This window comes from Pteropus vampyrus, unplaced genomic scaffold (genome assembly GCF_000151845.1).
Source record: "Pteropus vampyrus isolate Shadow unplaced genomic scaffold, Pvam_2.0 Scaffold126, whole genome shotgun sequence".
Classification (NCBI taxonomy): domain Eukaryota; kingdom Metazoa; phylum Chordata; class Mammalia; order Chiroptera; family Pteropodidae; genus Pteropus; species Pteropus vampyrus.
Genome location: NW_011888907.1, coordinates 33210 through 58272, shown reverse-complemented (window position 1 = coordinate 58272; position 25063 = coordinate 33210). Strand labels below are relative to the sequence as shown.

Genomic DNA, 25063 nt, shown 5'->3' with positions numbered 1-25063 from the left:
CAGGCCTGATTAGACTAAGAGTTCTGCTGGCTTAATTAGGCCAGTCTGTATCTTAAAGAGAGATATAATTACATATATAGATATGTAATCTAGCATTATATAATCCCACATTACATAAGAAGGCAAAGACCTCCTTTCAGCCCAGCCTCTCTTGGCATGAATTCACCAAGGTTCAGGAGACTTTCTTCTAACCAAAGCCCTCAAACCCATTTTCCAGAAGAGCAGGCTGACACCTAGAGAAGTGAAGTAATTTGCCCTTTCCTAGATGTGACAATGACGTTTCTAGTCGGACAGTTGGGACAGGAGTGGAGGGAGTGAGAATGATAAAAATAGGGAGGAAGCGAAAGGATGAGCAGGGGAAGGATGAAGAGGGGCTGTCCAGCCTGAGCAGCACCCCCCAGGTCTGCTAGCTAAACTCACAGCACAGCGTGTGTCACTCTCCTACTTGGGTGCCTGTTGCCTACTTAACCTTAGAGGTGCATAAGGCAATTTGAACTCAAGTGTTTCTGACTCTCAATTCCATATTCTATAAAGAGTTACACTATCTTTCCATTGCAAATGGTGAGGATCTCTGTGGTCGTGGTGGTCTGAAAAGGGAAACCGAGTCTCGAGGGGCTTGATAGAAATGTTGGAGAAAAAGCAGGAAGAGGAACTGCTGGGAAGTGTGTTGGTAGCCACAGCAATAGCACCACCTCCTTACGAAACTACGTCTCCTTGCTTATGCACTCGTGTGTGAGCACTTTAATCAAAACTCGCTGATCCAGGACCAGCGCTGCTCTGCTGTCTGGCACCCTCCCCACCATCAAGATGCTCCTGGACTTGAGAACTGATGCTCCTTCTCTGGGCCTTCTCATTTCCCTCTGCCTGCATACCAACATGCAATCTAAATTTGAGAAGGAACTTCTATTGGCCAGTCTAGTGGGTTTTTCTTTTATATCCTATATCTGTACATATTTGTATTTGAGAGTCTATCTGTTTTGTTCTCCAACCAATAAAACAGAAACCACAACCCAGATGATTCCTCCCAGGGCCAACACATCTTCCCAGCTGCCTGACTTGAGACCGGGAACTGTCAAAGTCGGATTCCCAGTCCTTAGCTCAGGAGAGAGAGCAGGGAGGAGGCAGCATGTGGTTAGAATAACAGTTGCCTGCTGGGGAGGGTGAGGAGGGGTAGAGGAGGGAGAGGAATGAGGCAGACGGTTACCCTGGAAACTGGGGAGGGACCTGCCATGAAGACCCTTGTTCAGGGTCCTGATTCTGTAAAATTCCAAGAAGTAGGAGGGGCTTGTCTCATTGAGAAGTCCTTGCTGCACTTTTTGCTTAGGTTGCTGAGATGCATCCACTTGCGCAAATCTCAGTTGCCATCGTTACTTGGATATTTTGGCTCTGCATTCCTGCATGCTGGCATCCAGTTACAGCCCAGCAGGAATGGAACTGCTCTGTTGCTGCTGGTGGCCTGGCTCTCGGGCTGGACGGCTCAGCAGTGAGGGTGCCCAGGCAGCCTCCAGGACTCTTCTGAGCTCAGCCTCCCTTGGCCTAGGAAAGATTCCTTCAGGTTGCTCCAGCTCCCAGTGGACTTCATGCACGTAGGGCATGTGAGCAGGGGCAGGCCAATGACCCTGGCCAAACCAAGGCCTAGTAATAATGCCTCCTAAGAATGCCTGCCTTGCCTTACCTTCCGAAGGTACCAGTGGAGAGGCTGCAGGTGAAACCCCCTCAAGCCAAGGGCCCCCTCCCAGTGACGACTTTTTAAACACTGACATGACATTTGACTACAGAAAGTTCTTCTGATTGTTAATTTGAACCACCCCTCTCTGAGGGTGGACAAACCACTTCCTCTCTGCCCAGCACAGAAGGAAACTAAGGCTAGCATTTGCCGAGAAATTCAGGCCAGTTTCGGACCCTGTGCTCCCCCCAGCAACCTCATTACCCATGCAGCCAGTTTATCAGGGTCCTTTCAAGAGTGTCAGGTTCTCTGGGGGCTTTGGCCTGAGTGTGCTTCTCCCTAGGAATGGGAAATGCAGAGGGACCATAGCTCACTCATCCTGAGGCTAGATGCAGGATGCTGGAAGGCAGGCCTGGGTAGGGCGTGGCAAGGCCCACTGGCCATGGAGCGTATTGTCACAGGCTCTAGTTACCCCACCTCCATCTCAAAATTAGGCCTGCCGCTGAGTGAGCTACACAGGCCACGTGATAGACCCAGAGGAGGGAGGGGAGGCTGGTGGGCTGCTCAGGTACATCCAGAAGCCTTCCTACCCAGAGAGGCTGAGAGGAAAAACTCTGGCATCTCCATAAAGAAGGTGGTGGGGTGGCGGGGGAGGGTTGTAAATCCACAAGGGGAGGAGAGAGTTGAAAGTGGAGGCCAGGAGAGCTGCCACCCAGCTCTGACAATGCCATTAAATTTTAAAGTGGCCCTGCCCTCGGGCATGCTGGGAAGGGGTGGGGACCTGGCCCCATCTCTGCTTCTCTCAGCTGTTGTTCTGCTGCCACAGCCCTGCTGGCGGGAGGAGAGTGGATGATGAGTGAGCTTCCCAGGCAGACTCTCCTCTTTCTGGGAGAGAGGGCACAGGTCCTGGGTAGGCTCCGCCCGGGGTTCTCTCACAGGCCTCCCCCATCCAGAAGCCCAGCTGGAGGATGGTGGCAACAGAAGAGACACTGGTGATCCCTCCAGTAGAAAGGTTCCTCTCAGCCTGAATGGGCTCCCAGCCCCTCAGGCCCCTGTGGAGCTACTGCCCAGAAAGCTGCCTACTCCTTTCTCCTCCTCTGCTCAAATGCTGGAAGAGGGGAGGTGGTTTCAGTCCGAGGAGAGCTCCTGGCCTTGGCCCTCTGGAATCAGGTATGTGAAGCTGTCTTGACCCTTCTCTCCTGTCCCTCAGGTCCCAATTAATGGATTCTGACATGGATTATGAAAGGCCAAACGTAGAGACCATCAAGTGCGTTGTGGTGGGGGACAACGCTGTGGGCAAGACCAGGCTCATCTGTGCCCGAGCTTGCAATGCCACCCTCACCCAGTACCAGCTGCTCGCCACTCACGTGCCCACGGTTTGGGCCATTGACCAGTATCGGGTATGCCAGGAGGTAAGGCTTCAAGGCTACTCGGCAGGTGGGTCCACACCACGTATCTGGGCTTCTTCTCAAGCCATAGCTTGGTGTCTCCAACCCTGGCCTGTGCTGGGCTCATGGAAGCCCTCTGGGGATGAAGAGGGCAGCTGAAGGGAAGGAGCCTCTAGAGAGAGGGCCGAGGGGGGCCTATCCCAGTGTGTGTGTGTGTGTGGGGGGGGTCCTCCTACATTTGTGTTTTGCATGGCTGAGCTGGATCCTGGAGCTCAGCGTCTTGTGCAATCACGATCCCAGGATTGGGGCGCACTAGCGGGTGGCGGGGCGAGCTTTGAAGAGATGAGAGCTGAAAGAAGGAAAGAAGCTGCCGGCTGATACCAAAAGGCCAGAGGCACATAAAGAGATGATTCACAGGTAAAGCTGGGAACAGGGGCAGGCTCCCGAGGGGATACCTTCTATATCCGTGGTCTCTGTCCTCTTAGAGTCTCTTCCCTCATGGCCAGGTTGGAGGCTGCATTCATTGTTAAGTCTACAGAGAAGGCACCTGGATAGCGTGTTGTGCAAGGCACGTAGTGGGAGTTGCTAGCTCTGTCCTTCCACACCGCCCTCCCCCATGATGCCTGGCACCCTCAGGAGTGAGCTGACACACAGGGGCCCCAAGAACTCCGCACCCCACCCTCTCCTCCCCTACAGGTGCTGGAACGCTCCAGGGACGTGGTAGATGATGTCAGCGTCTCCCTCCGCCTCTGGGACACCTTTGGAGACCATCACAAAGACCGTCGCTTTGCTTATGGCAGGTAAGGAAGCCTCTGCTGCCTGCATGGATCCAAGAAGTAGGTTTTCCCCCACTTTCCCAAGGAACGGAGCAACTCTGAAACATTTAAAGTGGGAGGAAGGAATGGGGCAGACAGCACTGGCCGACCCTCATGGGGGAAGCAGCCAGGCAGTGAGAGGAGCGAGTTTGGAGTCAGAAGGCCCGGTTTCAGGCCTAGCCCCACTGCTGACTAGCTCTGTGATTTTAGGCAATTAGGGAAGCTATTCCAAGATGATTTCTCTCAGCCTCGTGATGGTAAAAATGGTCATTTCTAACAAGATAGCTATGAGGTCAAAATGAGAGTCCTTGAAAGCTCTAAAATGTAAAGTTACAGGTAACTTAAATTGGAGGTACTATTATGATGTTTTGTCTAAGGTCATGTGAGCAGATAATATGACAGATGTGGGACTGTCATGTAGGGGTGGGGTGGGTTTGCATGTTCTTCCTCGTTCCAGGGTCAGATAACCTCCTGCTAGCTTTCTGTACCCCTAACATCACTCTCTCACCTCAGGTCCGACGTGGTGGTTCTGTGTTTCTCCATTGCCAACCCTAATTCCCTCCACCATGTCAAGACCATGTGGTACCCAGAGATCAAGCACTTCTGCCCCCGAGCACCTGTCATCTTGGTGGGCTGCCAGCTGGACCTGCGCTATGCTGACCTGGAGGCTGTTAATAGGGCCAGGCGACCCTTGGCTAGGTAAGGGTGCTGGTCCCTAGGGCGAGGGAAGGAGGAAGACAGAGTGAGGGGTGTGTCTCCATGGCTCCCTGCTCGGCCCTGAGGGAATTCACTGAGCCTTATATCTCTCTATCCATTTGAAGCAAGCCCCCATAGGGAGCCAACAAAAGTGTTCATTCACTCCATCCATCCATCCATCCATCCATCCATCCATCCATCCATCCATCCATCTATTATACAATGTATGGGTGATACTGGACTAAGTACCGTGAGGAGAGAAGGAGAGAGGCAGTCTGCGGGTAAGGGACTTAAAATCTGCTGGGAGATGAACTTAATATGTGAATATGTTAAAAAACCTACGTGGAACATTACAAGTTACTTGCCAAAGAGGTAGTTAGTGCCACCACTGCTCTGAGTAGGAGAGATTACCAGGGCCTGACAGATATGGAAAGCTTCCTGGAAGAAGAGGGGATTGGAGGTAGGCCTTGAAAAACTAGTGGGATTTGGTCAAAGGAGAAAGGGCAGAGATTCAGTGGAAGTGAGCAGGGCAGAGGTAGGGCCAGGGACACAAACCCTGAGCAGAGACCACCCCAGCCTGGTGAAGAGCAGGCAGGCTCTGGGGAGCTACCTCTCCTGCCCCCATCCTCCACCACCATGACCTTGCTTTCCACTTCTCGAACCTACCAGGCCCATTAAACCTAATGAGATCCTTCCGCCGGAGAAGGGCCGGGAGGTGGCCAAGGAGCTGGGCATCCCCTACTACGAGACCAGCGTGGTGGCCCAGTTCGGCATCAAGGACGTCTTCGACAACGCCATCCGCGCAGCGCTCATCTCCCGCCGCCACCTACAGTTCTGGAAGTCCCACCTCCGCAATGTGCAGCGGCCTCTGCTGCAGGCGCCCTTCCTGCCCCCCAAGCCCCCTCCGCCCATCATTGTGGTGCCCGATCCCCCCTCCAGCAGTGAGGAGTGCCCCGCCCACCTCCTGGAGGACCCGCTGTGCGCGGACGTCATCCTGGTGCTGCAGGACCGGGTGCGCATCTTTGCCCACAAGATCTACCTCTCCACCTCCTCCTCCAAGTTCTACGACCTGTTCCTCATGGACCTGAGTGAGGGGGAGCTGGGGGGCCCTTCGGGGCCAGGGGGCCCCCGCCCAGAGGACCATCGGGCTCACCCTGATCAACACCACCACCATCATCATCACCACCACCACGGCCGGGACTTCCTGCTTCGGGCCGCCAGCTTCGACGTGTGCGAGAGCGTCGAGGAGGCCGGGGGCTCGGGTCCCGCTGGGCTCCGGGCCTCGACCAGCGACGGGATCTTACGGGGCAATGGAACAGGGTACCTGCCCGGGAGGGGTCGCGTACTATCCTCCTGGAGCCGAGCTTTTGTGAGCATCCAGGAGGAGATGGCAGAAGATCCACTGACCTACAAATCCAGACTGATGGTGGTGGTAAAAATGGACGGCTCCATCCAGCCGGGGCCTTTCCGGGCTGTTCTCAAGTACCTGTACACAGGGGAGCTAGATGAGAACGAGCGGGACCTCATGCACATCGCCCACATCGCCGAGCTGCTCGAGGTCTTTGATCTGCGCATGATGGTGGCCAACATTCTCAACAACGAGGCCTTCATGAACCAGGAGATCACCAAGGCCTTCCACGTCCGCCGGACCAACCGGGTTAAGGAGTGCTTGGCAAAGGGCACCTTCTCAGGTAGGGAACGTGCTTGGGAACTGACGGCCAGAAGGCAGGGGAATGCCCTCCCAGTAGCCTTAGGAGGAGGCCGGCTTGGTCCCATTAGCATTCCTGTCATCTGAGCTGCTGATGTCCTGGAGACATGGTGGCTCTGTTCCTGAAGCCCCCACCCTGACAGCGTGGCTGTGCAGCTCTCTCCAGTGTGTGGCTTCAGAAGGACATCTGTTGTCTGAGGGCAGTGTTGACCCTTGGGGTTGGTTGTCCCACATTCTTTCACCACATCTTCACGTGATGCCTCTTCCCCCTGACAGATGTGACTTTCATCTTGGATGATGGCACCATCAGCGCCCACAAGCCCCTGTTGATTTCCAGCTGTGACTGGATGGCTGCCATGTTTGGGGGACCATTTGTGGAGAGTTCCACGAGGGAGGTAAGGCTAGGATGGTGGGGGAGGGGACGGAGACCTACGCCTTGTGCTTTCTTGAGCACCGACTATGTGCTAACCAGTGAGTAAAGTTTATGAGATGGTTTTCGTAGCCGAAGATTTTACAATATACCAGGACAGGGGATTATAGTAACATCTTAACTTTATGGTTTGGAAAGCACTGTCAGTACATTATCTCAGATCATTCTCACACATGACTCATATATAGTGTAGTGTTCCCACTTTATACATAAGAAAAGTAAGGCCCTGAGAAGTTAATGACTTGTGCAAAGTTGTATAGTAGAAAAGAGAGGCTAGGACTTGAACTCAAGACCTCTGATTCCTTGGCTTTATACATTCTACTTTGGTTTCCCTCTGACTCATGTGAAATGACCGGAAACAAAGTTCAGTGTTTCTCAGACTGAACCCATCACGGTTTTAAAATGTGGGTTTTATTATTATTGAGGCATGGTGAAGCCAAAAGATCAGGAGAAAATTGCCGTTGAGAGGCTAGATTGTTATACTCACAGAGAGGGCATGCCTAGTAGGGGGAGCACACGGGGAGGCAAGAGACAGAGGGAGCAAGGGGAACTGTGAGCAACAGCTTTGGTTCTGGTTTCCAGCGGAAGGAGCGGGGGTGGGTGGGTGGTGAGGCAGGTAAGGTTTAGGATTGGCTGGTATGGGTAATTTCGTGGGCTATGGGGCCTAGGGGCTGTCCCAAGTCATCTGGTGCCTGTTCCTGAGATGATGGGGGCAGGTGGATAGTGGCCAGGAGTGTGAAAGCTGAAAAAGAAGGTGGTGGGGATATGGGTTCTGGACTCATTGGTTTGCGTACAGCTTGCAGGGGACTCTGTTATTATCCCTAGGTCCCTCCAGGGTCAGAAAGGCCCCAGATATCAAAGCATCAAAATATAGAAACTAAGAAGTGCTTTATATAACCACCTTTCCCTTTAATCGGGGAACTCACCTGTTCTTTCACTGATGCTGTCATTTTCTCAGGCACAGAGAGTGGGAACAGAGTTGGAAGGGGCCTATCAGTGTGTCCTTAGAACTATACTCTTAAATCTGATCTCTCTTTTGCATCCTCCCAGCAAGCAGAGAAGCCCAGGCCATGCCCCTTGGTATTCTCCATCTTCTCTGAACTCCTGTAACATTAATTGTCCATCACTCAGCTTTGCAATTAATCGGGTACTACTTTGTGCTGCTGCTTAAATTGCTGAGTGTCCACACGCAGTTTTCCCAACTGATCTGTGATGTCTTTTGAAGGCAGCAACTAGGTCTTTATCTCTGCAAGTACCCCCTCAGCCAGCAATAGCCCCTTAGTACACTTAGTACATTCATCAAGTACCTGAATAACAAACTGGACTAAGAATAATGTAGCACAGTGTCCTATGACATGGAATAGGAATTTCCTAGGATTTCTGGGAAGGAAGTCCTTACGGAAGGAAGGCTAAGGGGAGGATTGAGATTTGAGTTGGTCTCTGATCCTTGAAGAAGAAGTGGGCTTGGGATATACGAATGGGAGACTAGGAACTCTCTGAAGCCCCAGGGGCTGGCGAGCCCTGGGCACTTCTCAGTACCAGGGAAGCAGCTTCAAAGCTCTAGGTGATTCCCAGTGCAGCCTGAGAGCCTTGCATCTGATGAGAAAGCAATTTTTACAGCAGCGCTGCTCCGAGGAGATCCCGGAAGCCCAAAGCATCAGCTTTGAGCAGCCAGAGAGAAGCCAGCTGGTGCTCGCTCGTGCTCTCTCTATCCCGCTTGTGCTGCTCCCTGCAGGGCCAGGAGGGCTGGGTATAGGTTTTGGTGATCTGAAGGATGCCTTTGAGCATCCTCCAAGCCCGAATGTCTTTGAAAAGATGCCAGTGAGAGAGTCCAGGTCCTTCTAAAAGCTGTTAGAGCCATGCTCACTGGTGCTGCCAGCAGATGGGCACAGTGCAGGTTGTGGCTCTGGAAGACAGGCCTTCAGGGGGCTTCTGAGCAGGTACAGGGGCAGCACAGGCATGGCCACCTGTCTCAGGGAGACCGGCCGTGTGGGCCAGGACCTTTGAGTTTCTCAGAACTGAGTGACTCTTCCCTAATACCAGACCTCACTGCTCTTTTCCATCCCCGGCAGGTGGTCTTTCCTCACACTAGCAAGAGCTGCATGCGGGCAGTGCTGGAGTACCTGTACACCGGCATGTTCACCTCCAGCCCCGACCTGGACGACATGAAGCTCATCATCCTGGCCAACCGCCTCTGCCTGCCGCACCTGGTTGCCCTCACAGGTGACTAACCGGAGCGCTCAGATCTCCCCAGGGGAGAAGTCAGGGGAACCCCCAGGAGTGGTTACTTCTCCTCACACCTGTCTCCTCCTCGGGGACAGGCCGCTAGCATTAAGGGACCCGTTTATGTAAAGTGAAGCATGTTGATGCGTATTGGGGGTTGGGTGAGGACACAGATGTAAAGAAGTATGTATGAGAAAAATGTTCTGATGGAGTGAGTCACTGGTAGGCCATCTCCAGAGGTGATTTCAGCCCAGCAAAGTGGCCTCCAATAGGCGATAGTTTCGACGTTCCTATTGGCTCGCTTCACTCGGGCAAGCGTGTGAAGTCCAAGAGAATAGAACGCACTTCCACAGTTCTGTCCTTCGGTTCTTCTTTTCCTCCTTGTCCTTCTTTCTTTCCTTTTTCTTCTGCTTTTCCTTCTCCGCCTCCTTCTCTTCCACCTTCACTTTCTCTTTCTTCTCCCAGAGACAGGCAACAAATACTGACCTGCCACTCCTAGTTCCCGGAGCTCAGCTTTTAGAAGGGACCAACCCCGGAGGCCCTCGGCGTGGAGGTGGGACTGAGGCGAGAGGGAGACCAGGCTGCGGGCCGTCGGGCCTAAGGGGCTGGAGAGAGAAATGGTGCCATCGGATGAAGGGAGTCTGGGGCCAGGGATGCAGGCAGACAGCGGCTGTTGATGTTAGAAGCGGCATTTGTGTGGTGCTGGTATTGACATTGGTACCTGTACTGATGTTGGTACTGGGGTTATATTCTTGGGCAGGTTAGGTGGCAGAGAGCAGGACCTCTGATTTGGAGGTCAGGGAGGGACCCAGTGTCAGAGCTGCTGGGGCCCTGGGCAGCTGGTCAAGTTTGGGACTCGGGTATGAGGGAAATAGCACTCTTATGATGAGAAACAGTTATGAGGTGGGGCTTAGTCATAGGAAGAAGGCAGAAATCATTGATCAGAACCGGAATATTAAGAGCTGAGCCTGCAGAGGAAGTCCAGGGACCCCAGCTGGGGACGCAGGGGGCGTTAGGACAGGGAGCAAGAGAGGCTTCTAAAGATCATAGCCGTAACAGTATGTCATCCACGCTGACCATGGAAAATGATGTGGTGTTTCTAAAGCACATAAAACTGTCCAAACTCTTAGAGGAGGTAATTCAGCTTTAGGAAGATTATCTCCAGAGAAATGACCGAAAGGAAAAAAATGTATAAAGATGCTTCTATAAGTTGGTTTCATCACGGCAGGCAATTAGAGACAAGTCAAATAGGGACCACTGGTTAAGCACACATGGGTAATTTTCACAAGGTAGCCATTAAAAATGTTAGACGGCATGGCTGCACAGAAAGGCACACAGAAAATAACACCGAATGACTTTTCCCGTAGAATGGTCCATGCTAGAAAACATGTACAAAAACGTGTTGTATACATACCTTGTCAAGGAGCAGCAGAAAATGCCGAGTATGGGATAATTGGTGATGCTTTATGTTTGGTGATACGCTTTCTCAAGTTATTAATTCAAGCTCAAAACTTTTTTTGTTAAATGAAACACAAATACATGAAACATATGTTCAGTTTAGTGAATTATTATAAAGCAAAATGACTCATATCAGGAGCTAAAACCTTCCACACCAGAAGCCGTCCACCTGTCCCTTCCAATCATAGCCCTTTCCTCCTCCCCAGAAGTTTCCACTCTGCCTATTAGTCTTTTTCTGGGTACTTTTTATGACCTCACTTCCTTACTCTTCTTCATAGTTCTATCATTCAAATGTGCATCCGTAAATGCTATAGCATGGTTTTATTTTTTATACATCTTTTAAGTTTCTTTTAATCTGTAAGTACCTTGTTCATTAAAAAAAAAAAGTTTTTCCCTTGCATTTTATTTGTTGGAAGAAATCCACTGATCTTGAAAATCTAGATTCTTGCTGATTGCATTTCTATAGCGTACCATATTTCCTGTAAACTGGTCATTGGATCTAGAGGCTAGATCAAAAAAAAAAAAAAGAGGCTAGATCAGATTCACATTTAATTTTCTTTTGGTAAGACAACTTTAGAACAGAAACTTTTGTTTCTGTTTTTTCATCAAGAAACATAGATTGTCTGCTTTTTTCTCTTCTTATTATGTTATCAACCATTGAGTTTCATTGTCTGGATCCATTAATTTATTAGATGCTGTGGAATGGTAATATTCCAGTTCAATCATTCTTTCTTTCTTTATCTGTTGGAGTACTTCTAAAAAAGAGAGATGCTTCCCCTCACCTACTTTTTGGTTACCCAGTGGTACAATTCATACAGGAAAAGTAGGTTAATGCTTGATTCTTTTCTTTTATTTACCAGTTTTCAAGATAATTTGTTTCCTATCATCCTTTGAGGGTGACCAGTTAGTTCTTTTTATTTTTAAGTATTATTATGAACTCTTAGATTTGAACATACTCGATTGTTTTTAAATAATTGCAACGACCCTTATCGAAGCTCAAATACTGTAGTGAACCTTTAGCCAGAAGAAGTCTCTTCACGTCGGCTCCAGAGTCTCAGAGCTTCTGACAAGATAAGATGTTCCGGGCTCGTCTCATTCATTTCCTGCCCCAGACGTGGAATCAGCCATTCCCTCCGCTGTCCGGGTTTCTGATAACTGGAAATGGTATTTCAAGGCTGTAGCCTGTGTGCTAGGGATGCTCATTGCTACCACGATGGCTGTTGTTGCTAGGTCTTTCCTGTGGGCTGAGCTGGGAAATATAGTTATATTTTTAAAGATTAAATACCTCAGGAGTTTATACTGATACAGTTAAAATTCAGGACAAAGAGCACTTACTTCTTTAATATAAATACTTTAACTTTAACTTTATTACACGATTTGTAATAAAATTTAAATTAATACAAACAACGGACTTTAATCTATAGTTCTGATTTATTGTTCTCAGCAAACCTGAGACTTCATATCCTCTCTCGGCAGTGTTGGTGGCTGATTCCACTGGTGGCTTTCACTCTACGTGTATCGGACTGTTTGGTGCAACATATGTAGCTAGAACAATCCTCTTTGATGGGTCTAATGTCCTCCTCCACTTCCCACCCCACTCCACTCACCCTAATCCCAGTTTCCTCACTGGTGGGAGCAGACTTAAATCACCTGTGGCCTTTCCTGGCTTGTTGGGACTTGCCCTTGGTTCTGATCTCCCTTTGCCCTGCAGCGGGCACCTGGGGTGTAAGTGAGTGCTTGTCCATTCATGTGGTTCTTCAGCTGATTCCTAGTTGTGTGTGTGTCACAGAGCAGTACACAGTGACCGGGCTGATGGAAGCAACTCAGATGATGGTGGATATTGACGGGGACGTCCTTGTGTTCCTGGAACTGGCTCAGGTATGATGGCAGAAGAAGGAATCTTTCCAATAGTCTCAACTCTGGGCTCTCTCTGCCTATTGGCAGCGAATGGGGAGGGACTGGAACTGGAGGTGGTGAGTAGAGAGGGACCCATTGTCAGACTCAGTTCCTCGACTGGGCAAAGCCCACCTCATCCTCCGGGCCAGAGAATACACCGGGACATGCCAAGAGGAGAGGCTGGTTGTGGGGAATGGGACCAACATTTCAGGTAACATTAGGGCAGGGGAGGGAACCCCAGTCTCATAGGTAGACATGGTTGCTACCTGCATGACATCATTTAAGGGACATTAAAGACTCTCCATCTAATATCAATTTCTCCCTCCTTATTCCCATACAAACTAGCAAAATCTCCCACACCAGCCCTGAGAGTGTCAGAAATTCTACCACTACAGATGAGTTTATGGAGTTAAAGCATGGCAGATTTGAGGCTTGCAGACACACCTGGGCAAGTCAGTTCTAAGCTTAGTTGTCAGCACCTTAGAGCAGACTGCTTCTGCCCCTGATGGTGAGGAGAACATCATCATCCGGGGTAAGATCTGAGGAGGGTGGATGCAGTAGGAAGCCACTACGAAGGGCGAGGGATTTTCGTAGATGCTGGGACAGGACAGAGGCGAGGTGATGATGGTAGCGGTGGCACCGAGAGCCAGTCAGGCGCGGTGTCCTCACAGCGTTGTGTGGGTGTGTCTCTTGAGGTAGGCTCTTTCTGAATGCAGAGTCTTTGTCCACCCACACTGATGCTTTAGCTCTGATGGCAACCATAGCTGTATATGCTGACCCCACCCTGAGGTCCCAGGACAGACGCTCTTCTCTGTGTTCCCAGTTCCACTGTGCATACCAGTTGGCGGACTGGTGTCTCCACCACATCTGCACCAACTACAACAACGTGTGCCGCAAGTTTCCCCGAGACATGAAGGCCATGTCCCCAGGTGAGTATCCCCGGCAGGACTCGCTCCCCGCGTCCCCTTCGTGCTGAAGGGGACTCAATTTGGGTGCAAATCTCTGACCTGACCTCAGGGCACCTGGAAGCTGCCAAAGATCCTTGGGCCTAACTTGACATCCAGCCAAGCAGAGGACGCCCCAGGAGAAGTGCTGGCCTGGAGGGCAGGGCAGCTGGGGACCTCTGGCAACTCACTGCACCTCTCTGGGCTCCTGTCTCTCACAGGTGCAAAGAGGTGCAAAGAGGGTGTTGAAATAGAGTTGGTATTTTTCAGACTTTTTAGACAGGACTCCACAATAAGAACTACGTTTTATATTGTGACCCAGTACACATATAGAAAAATACATAAATTGTTTTTAATGCTGCTCACAACCAGCTACATAGGTTTCACAGCCTAGGAAAGGGCACAGGTCACAGCTCAGACGACATGTCCAGATAGCCTCTGAGGTCCCTGTGGCCCTGCCTCTGCTTGATTAGTGTGTCAGATCCTGGGGCCCAGGAGGAACTGCACAGACACCAGGGAGCGATGTCACTGGCCTCTCTGAGTTCCTGCCACCCAGTGTTCTTGAGGTCTTCACTGGGCACCCTCCACTCTGCTGAGACCCTCCTCCCGGCTACCAGGCTGTCACTCTACCCTACCAATCCTCCCTTCTACCCTTCCAGTTGTTTCTTTCTGTAGCACAGATCCAATTGCATCACTCGCCTGGTTCCAAACCTTCCACAGGTCCCCACACCTTCCAGAGTAAGTCCAGACCCCTTGGCCTGGCCTTCTCCAGTCTGCCCCTCTTGTTCTCCTGCAGCCCCCTCACCCGCTTCCCCTCAGACCCTCAGCTCTGCCAGATACCTCCACTCTCACCCCAGCCATGCCGCACCGTCCCCCTCCCTTGTTCTTTGTCTCAGCCTATTTTATTCCCAATGCACATTAAGCCCCTGCTGAGATCTTCCCATCTGGCTTTCTTTAGGGAGCTCTGCAGCTAGACTGGGAGCCCCGTGGAGACTGGGGCTTACACTTCTGGCCCCAGGGACTGGGATGTGTTCCTTGCTGACTGAAGCCCGCTGCAGGTCCCGGTGGCAGCGGGGTGGGGGTGGGTGTCCCCAGACACCCTCCACATCCCAGCACTCCTCTCTCTCCTTCTCCTGTCCTGCTTCTAACCAATCCTACTGTGTTCTGCTCCAGAAAACCAGGAGTATTTTGAGAAGCACCGGTGGCCACCCGTCTGGTACCTGAAGGAAGAAGATCACTACCAGCGGGCACGGAAGGAGCGTGAGAAGGAGGACTATCTCCACCTCAAACGGCAGCCCAAGCGGCGGTGGCTGTTCTGGAACACTCCCTCCTCACCGTCCTCTTCTGCGGCCTCCTCGTCGTCCCCATCCTCCTCCTCGGCTGTGGTCTGAGATGCTGCCACCTTCTTCTGACCCTACTGCTGTTGTGCCCACCTGTCCTTGCCCCTCTGCTCTCTGCATCGCCCCCTCCACCTTCCAGGGACAAGGGGACCCACATAACCAGGACCCTAAGGGCAGAGCTGTTCTCACCAGCAGGAGAGGAGCTGGGCCTTGTGGATCAGAACAGGGACCCTTCAGAGGTCCCCAGTTCTGAAGCAGGGCAGGGGACAGCTGCTGGGAGGTGGGGAAGCAGGAAAGAGCTGAGAATGCTGGCATCTTGTCTCTGGGTTGGAGAACCTTCGAGTCAAAGGGAAAACTCTTCCAGCCATGACAGAATTGTGGTCTGGGCTGGCAGGCCCCTCCTGCACAGCGATGGTCCTGTTGGCCATGTTTTTCCATCAATGGACTTGAGGGTCACAAATGTTTCGTGGGCATTTCCACATGGTCATTTCCTCACTGAAGAAGTCAGGGTCAACATTAAGCCTTCAGAGCTCAGCTCAAGGCTTCCACATCCTGGGTTGAGCTGCCAGAGGCCACTCGTGGGAGGCTTGCACTCCGCTGGCAGCCTCCCAGGGCTGTCGACAAACAGGCCCGGTAAAGAAAGGGTGGTGTTGTGCAGAGCTCCAGGCCCAGGAGCAGTGCCTCTCGATGCAATGAGAAACTTCTCCCTGCCCCCTCCCTCACCAGTTTGAGATGAGAACCAAAGGAAACAGCTGGAACGAAGGGGTTGGTGGGGGTCTGGGCGCAGAAATCCCATGCTCCTCTGGGCTCCCCTGCTGCCTCTAGTTAGCACAGCTTCTTGTGGGGTGGGACAAAATTAGCAAAACAAAACAGATGAAATGAAAAACTGAACAAGAGCAACAAGCAAAATCACCACCAACAAAAACACTCTAACCTCTACCCCTCCACGAAGAACAGAAAACAACCGTGTATGGCTCACGTTTTTATAAAACCAAACAGGGGCCTCCATGTTGATGAGACACAGGTTTAGGTGGTAGAATTGATTCCAGTGCCTGTCAGGAAAGGACTTTGTCACCTGCAGTGACTGAAAGCTCCCTGGTCTGCTGGCTGGCTCAGGAGCAGTGTAAGTCCCATGCCTTTAGCATACTGGGATTGAGATTTTGGGAATGGTAGGTGGGGAAGAAAGGGCAGCCTCAGGATTCAAACACAGCATTAGATGCTTGCTTTTGCCTATAATGAGAATCAGGTTGTCCTCATCTTCAGAGGTGATCCCACAGGATGTGAATGTTTTGGAGGAAGGGTTGGGTAGGGGTCAAGGGTCAGGTAAAAGGGCACTGACTTAGGAATAGGAATCTCAGTAATGAAGGATCATAGGATAGGATCTTAACTTAGTGCTGGTTTGGGATACAAGGGAAGGAGAAAAAGAATTAAACAGGAGCAACGCCAAGGTCAGTCCAGAGAAGAGGCGTGATGAGACTGAGCATGTGTAGCAACACCCACGGGGGAAAGCCGGGTCACAGTGGATCCCTTCCTCGTCTTCTAATCTTGATCATATTTTACCCCATTTTTAAAGTCTTTTTAGACTTAAAAGACAGAGTGCCTCTGATGAAGGTGTGGTCAAGGAGACACTGAGCTCCTGGGCTCAGAGCTGGGAAGTCACCTGGCCTGAGAAAGATGCTTTAGGTCTTGGAGACCTGGGGTGGGTTCCACCACCAGGAGTCAGGCTTCAGGTCTGGGAGAGAGCAAACCCAGAAACAAAGGAATCCTCTGTAACAATCTAGTGGTGCCGAGACCTAGAGATTTGAGGTTAAATCCTTGTCAAGAGAAGGAGCAGGAAGTCGCAGTTCAAGCAGGTCTTCAGGGGCTGTGAGCCATGTGTCTGAGCCCCTGACTTCTCCAAGGCCATGGTTGCTGCCCCTCTAAGTCCTCCAGGGCAGCAGCTGGGGAGCCAGATGTATGCTGCCCTCTACTGACTTGTCAGCCTCCTTTCACTGAGCTCACAATCCATGGCTGGGGTTGAGGGATGCTGAGGAGCTCTGCACCCAGCACCTTTGCTCTGGGAAGGGGAAAAGTGGGAGCAATGGGGCCTTCCAGGAACTCTAGATGAGATGGGGAGCCAGGGCCTAAAGTCCAAGGAGAAGGGAAATGGGTGTCTGTGAGCTGGCAGGGCTGAGCCACCTGACTCACTGATGAGGATGCAGAAAGGCCAATGGGGAGAAAAAGTGTAGGTGGCCCAGGAGGTGTAGGAAGCTCACAGGAGTGGGGGTCACAAACTGACCCCAGCAACCAGGGCCAGCTCACCCCTCAGGGACCCACCACCCCTTCCCAACTGCTCTGTCAGGGCTGGTCTGCACCGTGTGGGAGCCCAGCAGGCCCAGGGGCAACCCAGGCACCAGCTGGGGAGGCTGTGGGGGAGCCAGGCTGGGGCTGGGGTCCCTCTCCCAGGGGGAAGGAGAGGGAGGGAGGAGCGGCTGAAATTTTAGTCCCCATGAACCTGGCCCTTGGAAATCCAGAGTCAGAGCAGGAAACCTGCCCACGGGGACAAGCCTGAAGGCATCAGCAGGAAGAGGAGTGAGCCCCACGGCAAAATACACAGCCCTGTACTCCTCAAGTCACTCAGAGCTGCTCCAGAGGGGAGAGGGAGGATGGGGAGGAAAACAAAGAACACACCTCTTTTTATATAAGGTTTCATATTTAATTTGGTCATGAATTCATAAATACATGAGTATTTTGTATTTGATGGCTTTCTTTGTATTTGATATTTCCAACAACTTTCAAAGGAGGGAACTTCCACTTGAGAAAGGCATGAAAGGATACCTAACCACTAATGAAACACATTGTTAAGTACTTATCATGTGCCAGGTGATATAAAACAAAAAATACAACTTCATGCTCTCGTGAAGCTTACCTCTTAAATGAATAACCATGATAAACACTGATAAGGCTAATACTTTAGACCCTTAAGTTAATATTTTCCTGACATCACTGGAATACTAAGATAGGTATGGTGGAAGGAGGGCTAAAGTGGTTACAAAGTGTATTAAAAAAGACAAAGTGATATAAGAACGAGACTCTAAAGTATCGGCCACGCTAGGCCCAATTCTCACAGTGTTTAAGAATTGGTATTTACTTGTGAGTACTTCATGCTTACAGAGACACTAAACTCATCATATAAGGATTATGTACTCCAAAAAGGCAGTTCTGTGGCTCAGATTCATAGACCACCAGAAGTGAGAGGGCACAAAATTACAGACCAATATCTCTGATGAATATAAATACAAAATTCCTCAACAAAATATTAGCAAACTGAATACAATAACACATTTAAAAGATCATACACCATGATCAAGTGGGATTTGTTCCAGGGATTCAAAGATGGTTCATTCAACTTATACAAATCAGTCAATGTGATATGCCATATTAACAAAATGAAGGGGAAAAAAACTATATATTGTCTGAATAGACGCAGAAAAAGCATTTGGCAAAATTTAACATCCACTTATGATAAAAGCTATTAACAAAAGCATGTATAGGAGAACATACCACAACATAATAAAGGCCATATATGACAAGCCCACAGTTAACGTCATACTCAATGATGAAAAGATGAGAGCTTTTCCTTTAAGATCAGGAATAAGACAAAGATATCCACTTTTATTCAATATAATATTGGAAGTCCTAGTCAGCACAATTAGGGAAAGAAAAGAAGGAGACATAAAACACATCTAAATTGGAAAGGAAGAAGTAAAATAGTCACTATTTGCACAAAACATATCATATACAGAAAACACTAAAGATACCATCAAAAACCTGATAGAACTAATAAATTCAGTAAAGTTGCAGGATATAAAATCAATACACAAATATACCACTAATGAACTATTATAAAGAGAAACTAAGAAAATAATACCACTTACAATGCCATCAAAAAGATTAAAATACCTAGGAATAAATTAACCAAGTGGGTGAAAGACCTGTATATTGAAAAGTACAAGACAGTTAAAGAATTGAAATATACACAAATAAATAAAAAAAATATTCCATGTTCATAGGCTGGAAGAATATTGTTAAAATGTCCATACTATGCAAAGCAATATACAGATTCGATGCAATCCCTATCAAAATTCTAATGGTATTTTTCACAGAAATAAATAAACGCACACATATATGATCAATTAATTTGTGACAAAGGAGCCAAGAATATACAATGGGGAAAGGACAGTCTCTTCAATGAATGGAAAACTGGATAGCCACATGCAAAAGAATGAAACTGGACCACTATCTTACACCATACACAAACGTTAACCTGAAATGGATTAAAGACTTGATCGCAACAACCTAAAACCATAAAACTCCTAGAAGAAAGCACAGGCAGTAAGCTCCTTGCACAGGTCTTGGTGATGATTTTTCGAATCTGACACCAAAAGCCAAAAAAGAAAAGCAAAAATAAACAAGTGGGACTACATCAAACTAAAAAGCTTCTACACAGAAAAAAAAAAAAAAAGCCATCAATAAAGTGTAAAGGAAACCTAGTGAATGAGAGAAAATAATTGCAAATCATATATCTTATAAGGAGTTAATATCCAAAACATACAAAGAACTCATACAACTTAATAGCAAGAAAACGGTCCAATTAAAAAGTGGGCAGAAGATCTGAATAGATATTTTTCCAAAGAAGATGTACAGATGGCCAACAGGCACATGAAAAGATGCTCGAAATCACTTATTATCAGAAAAATGCAAATCAAAACCACAATGAGGAGGTAGATGGGGTAAAAGAGGTCAAATATGTGGTGACAGAAATCTAACTATGAGAGGTGAACGAACACACAGTGTAAATATATATGTGCCTTACTGTTAAAATGTACAGCTGAAATTATCGAATTTCGTTAACCAATGTCACCATAAAAAATAAATTAATTAAAAAAAAAAAAACCTGCAATGAGATACCATCTCAATCTGTTAGAATGGCTATTATAAAAAGACAAGAAATAACAAATGTTGGTGAGAATGTGAAGAAAAGGGAACCCTTATGCATGGTTGGATTGTAAATTGGTGCAACCGCTGTGGAAACAGGATAGAAGTTCTTCAAAAAATAAAAATAAATAAATAAAAACGACCATTTGATCCAGCAATATCACTTCTGGGTATTTATTCAAAAAAACCGAAAACGCTAATTCAAAAAGATATATGCACCCTCCACCCCATTCTTTGCAGTATTATTTACAATAGCTAAAATATGGAAACAACTTAAGTATCCATCAATGGCTGAATGGGTAAAGAAACTGTGGTACATACATACAATGGAATATTATTCAGCCATAAAAAGAAGGAAATTTTGTCATTTGTGACAACATGGATGAACCAGGAGACATTAGAAAAGTAAAATAAGTTAGAGAAAGACAAATACTGTATGATCTCTGTTATATGTGGAATTTAAACAAACAAACAAGCAAACAAACAAAAAACACCAAGCTCACAGATATAGAGAACAGAAAGGGGAGCAGGGAATGGGCAAACTGTTTTTTAAAAAAATTTTTTTTAGTTTAAATATATTGAAAGAAAAATAAATTGAGATATGGTCCCCGTTCATGATCAAAAGTCACAGTATTAAAATGTCAGTTCTTCCTGAATTGCTTTAAACATTCAGTGCAATTCCAATAAAAATCTCTACAAGCTATTTTGTGGATATCAACAAATAGTTTAAAACAATGAGTAGTCCAGACAATACTGATGAGAAACAAGTTGATGAACTCACACTTCCCAATTTTCCAATTTATTGTAAAGCTACGATCAAGAGATCATGATATTTTAAGATGAATAGACACATAGACAAATGAAACAGAACAGAGTCCCTGAATAGACCCATGCAAATAGATAACTTGAACTTGGTTGGTCAAAGGAATAAAGGTACTTCCATACAGAAAACATAGTCTTTTAGTTTTTAGTTATCGACGAATCAACAAATGATGAGAGAACAAATGGACGACCATAGAAAATAAATTAACAAAGACACAAACTTTACATCTTAGACATACATTCACTCAAAAGCACTCACTGCCTTAAATATAAAGTGCAAAACTATAAGTTATACTGAGAGTTCTCTTAATTTCTCCCTTTCTGTCTTCTTCTTGGCCATAGGGAACCTGACCTGTCTAATAGCACCAAGGACTAAATTACGGGTGCTGTGTATTGTATAATGCATGTTGTGTACACCAATAAATGTCTGAAATAAATAAGCAAATGGAAGGGAAAAAAAGGAGGGCCCATCTAGTGCTAAGTTACCAAACATTTAATGCAATCAGTGAGCACCATCTACTCTTCTTCCCTTAGACCGGGGCAGACAATGGGAGCAGATCTCTGTCCCCTCTCCTCGAGCCCAGACGGGGCTGAAGGTTCACTAACATGACCTGAAATGGCACATGACATAGAACATATTTGGCATCTCAGATCTAACACATCTCCCGCCCTCCCCACCCACTTCCCTTGAGGAGAAGGAGGCCCATGCGCAACCATCCAGTTCAGGGACACCTAGACACAGGGCTGGTCAATTGTAAACATTCACCTATAATTAAATTAATATAAATATTCATATACTTATAAAATTATCAAGTAGAAAAATGTGGGCCCTATAGAAGTCGCCAGTCATCTAATCCTGGACAAGCTCAAACTGCATATGAGGGAGAACTGGGACCCACCAGTGCCACCCCCGGACGTGGGGATTTTCCTCCTCCCCCTTTGTACATTTACTCATTTTATGGTTATTTCCTCCCATTCAGGTAAAACATATGAGCAGCCTAGTAAATACAGTTCCAAAAGGTTTTTTATGCTCAGATAAACATACAAAAATATAAAAATAGAAACATGCATATCACATAGTTAGACATAAGTAAATCGATACCTACCAACATGGATGGGTCTTACAATATAATAAATACAAGTAAAAAGTATAAGTCTATTAGGATGAAAAAGTGCCACGAACTGAAAAGAATGACAGCTCTCAGGACGCATAGGAACGTCTAGCTGTAATCTTCACAGAATGCACATTCCCAGAGCTTGTTTAAAACAACAAACAGCTCATAAAAAGTACTTTAAGTGCATTAAAAAAAAGTTCTAGAACATTCCAAGAGCTCTAGGCTTTTGGATGATAGAGTTTCTTCAAGTAGTGGTCCAGTACCAACTTCTTCCAAGCTAGTGTCCAATCATGCTTCCTTTTCCAGGAGAAAAGAGGAACTAGGAAAGCTCTGGTTTCCTAAAGACATTCTTTTCACTTAGGACACAGCAGAACCTGTCCCATCTTCCTCACAGACAAACATTCCGGATTTCACCAGGTAGTCCTCAATTGTCTCCTTTGCATTTCTTTCCTCAAGAGTTTCCAAGGCAACCAGCAGGGTGTTGACTGAGGCAGCTTTCCCCGTGTTGTTGAGCCACGTCACCAGCATTTCATGAAAGGCTTCCTTTGGGTCCGAGGCCCGAGCTCTGGCTACATGAATATCATTGTCCTTGAGGCCCATCAGCCTCATGAGCGGGTTCCAGGAATTATAGGGCACGATGTTTGGTAAGTAATCAAATAGCTGCCTCAGGCCTAGGTGGGAGAAAGCCACAGAGACAGTCAGATGAGGTGGGACACCCTTCAGAAACAGCACAGGAGCCTCAATCAGGCCTAGACCCCAGGGCGGGACCTAATGAGAGCCCCCTGCTGGCGACCTGGGGCTCTGCCTCCCTTAGCTGCTTCGCATCAGCAGAGCATCAGGACCCCCTGCCTGGGCCTCGCCTGTGCCTATAGTACTGTGGGGAGTCAAGGTCAACAGAGAATTCCACCTTAATGGAGGGCTGATAGCCCACCTCAGAGAGGAGACGGACGTCATGGAGACAGAGAGCAGTGTGAGGTAGGAGACAGATGGCGGGGCAAACTGCGGTGCAACAGGCCTCCCAGAGGAGGGAACCTGCACTTATCCTGAGAGTAAGGCCCCAAGGCTGTCACATCTGCACCTGTGCACAGAGCAAGGGCCTGGAGGTGGCAAGATCTCTGGCTTCACACCCAGCTTGGCTTCACCCACCAAACACGGCAGAACTAGATGGGGACAGACACTGAGCAAGAATTTAACCTGTAAGGTACGGCAAACCCCACCCATCTCAGGGGACTGTACTGAGGATTAAATGAGGCGTGTGTGGGATGCATATTGCACACCAGTGACCTACAGAAACATAAGGTGAGCCAGGACTATTTCCATTTTTCTAACAGCTGCATTGAAGAAAATAAAACGGAACAGGTGATACTAATTTTAATTATATATGGTCCTAACTCAATACATACAAAATATCATTTTTACGTGCAATCAATAAACAAAAAGTTATCAATGGGATAGTTTATATTCCTTTTTCGTATTAAGATTTGAGATCTGGTTTGTAGTTTAAAGTTACAGCTCTTCGAATTTGGCCTAACCTCAGGTCAGGTGCTCAGTAGCCTCCTGGGGCCAGTGGGTGCCCTGCTGGACAGCACAACCCCTTAGGTGTCCTTCAGTGAGGGTGAACCTGGCCCTGAACAAGGAAGGAGGGAGGCTGGTGGAGGAAGGGACAGGTGTTAGGAGACATTGTTGGAGGAAAGAGGAGCACAGTAGGGGAAGAAGAAGAGGTGGCAGAGGAGGATTCAGAGTTCCAATGGTCCAGTGACAATCAGCACAGGCCCCCTGGTGCCAGCGCCCCTAGCTCTGAACTGTCCTAAGAGCTATGGGGATGGCAGTTAGGACACGTCCACTTCCCTCCACTCTGGCTCCACTACTCCCAACAAAACACTCACTGTCAATAGGGTCTGTGTCGTTTGCCGGAACCAGCTTCTTGCTTCTCTTCTGGGACTCTTCAGCTTCTGCTGGTGCCTGTAAATGCAGTGGAGAACACCCTTGGTCTGAGTCAGGAGACCTGGATTCCAGAAGTGAGACTAACAACCAGGCAGACGTGTGACCCAGGGCAGCTGCCTCGCCTCCTGCATCTCTATGGAGACAGAGAGAACCTCCCACCCCTCGCCCCTGACAGGCTATGTGCTCGTGTGCTCATGGAGGCCCATGTTCCCTGCAGTAAATCTCACTCCTTATGTGTCTATTCCAGTTCTGACAACTATATATACCTGAGTTACCATCGCCCAATCAAGACGTGGAACATTCCCACCATCCCAAACAGCTCCCTTCTGCCCCTTCTAGTCCATTCCCACCACCCCATCAGGGGATAGTCACTCCCTCCCAGGTGTTCATGTGACTCGAATGAAGAATATATAGACAGGAACTTTGGAAAATCTAAGTAAGGGTTTCTTCCACGAATGCGAAGATGCTTTGATCGGTAATAATGTACCATATCAATAATCTAAATGAAATAAAAGCATCGGATCATCTCTGTGGAGACTGAAAAGGCATTGTGAAATTAAACATGAATTCTGATTTTTAAAAAACACGTCAAGAAATAGGGGGCTGCGTTCATAACATCATTCTTTCGGGTGAGATCGGGTCTTCCCAATAAAATCAAATCAAGACCAAAACATGTACCTTCTCTAAACACGTTTAAACATTGTTCTGTAAATTCTGCTCTACACAGCAAGACATGGAACATAAAGGGAGCGAGACTAGTGGAAGGGTACAGAAACAATAATCATGATTTTAGATATGACTGTCTATTTTAAAAACCCGAAGATTTAAACTACAACACTTAAAAATGAACACGTCTCGATGAATGTTAATAAACATAGCAGAAACAATAAATTAGAATATGGAATTGTAATCGGAGCCAACCGGTAAGGGTAACAAAAAATATAAAATGCAAAGAAACAACTTCGACAAGAAATAGAAATTATTTATCTGAAGAAAAACACAAATCTTAACTGAGTCGTAATAAACCCTTAACCTGAAATGCTATCTTCTTCGATAAGAAAAATACTGAATATTGAAAGATCTCAATTTTTCCAGGACTAATTTAAGATAATATTAAAAAAAAAAAAAATTCCAAAGATCTTTTTTTGTGTGCGGTGAAGGAAATCTTATAAAATAATTCTAAATTTTATCTAGGTAAGAAGATAAATTTGGAAAGAGAAAGTAAGAGGTATGTGCTCTCTCGGATACTAAAACATACGAGAAAGTTTTTGAACACGCTCCATCCCGTCTGATCTCGGAAGCTAAGCTGGGCTGGGCCTGGTTAGTACTTTAATGGGAGACCACCTGCTGTAGGTGTAAAAAAAAAAAAAAAAAAGAAAAAAAGAAAGAAAGAAAGTTTCACCTGCTAGAGTATCGTATATAGATGGCATATGCATAAAGATTTCAACAAAAAATCGCGAAAATATTCTCCCTTGTTGTTGCCCGAAACGAAAGAGCGAGGAGGCTTCCACCACTCATGAAGAAACGTGTGCACTATTTACTGCTTTTTCTCACTGTAGATAAATACTAACTGCTCTCAGAAAATGTGAAAAGTGATTAATCGGGATGGAGGGATTACTGGCCCTTTTGGTTTGTTTCCTT

General features: G+C 47.7%; 2 protein-coding genes across 2 annotated transcripts in view; one reads left to right on the top strand and one right to left on the bottom strand.

Annotated features, from left to right (window-relative positions):
• The window catches only part of RHOBTB2 (Rho related BTB domain containing 2), a 20125-nt gene extending 2821 nt beyond the window's left edge, over positions 1 to 17304 (top strand). Inside the window, exons 2-10 of the mRNA XM_011366638.2 lie at positions 2877 to 3078; positions 3751 to 3854; positions 4383 to 4568; positions 5235 to 6256; positions 6550 to 6668; positions 8776 to 8926; positions 12174 to 12262; positions 13104 to 13209; positions 14398 to 17304. Of these exons, the coding sequence (XP_011364940.1) occupies positions 2887 to 3078; positions 3751 to 3854; positions 4383 to 4568; positions 5235 to 6256; positions 6550 to 6668; positions 8776 to 8926; positions 12174 to 12262; positions 13104 to 13209; positions 14398 to 14615 (2187 nt within the window). The 5' untranslated portion in view covers positions 2877 to 2886 and the 3' untranslated portion in view covers positions 14616 to 17304. The remainder of the gene's footprint in view (positions 1 to 2876; positions 3079 to 3750; positions 3855 to 4382; positions 4569 to 5234; positions 6257 to 6549; positions 6669 to 8775; positions 8927 to 12173; positions 12263 to 13103; positions 13210 to 14397) is intronic.
• Positions 17305 to 20324: 3020 nt separating this feature from the next.
• TNFRSF10B (TNF receptor superfamily member 10b) overlaps positions 20325 to 25063 on the bottom strand; it is a gene marked incomplete at its 5' end in the record, with an annotated part of 36532 nt that continues 31793 nt past the window's right edge. The window contains 2 exons of the mRNA XM_011366898.2: positions 20325 to 22149; positions 23365 to 23440. Coding sequence (XP_011365200.1) covers positions 21836 to 22149; positions 23365 to 23440 — 390 coding nt within the window. The remainder of the gene's footprint in view (positions 22150 to 23364; positions 23441 to 25063) is intronic.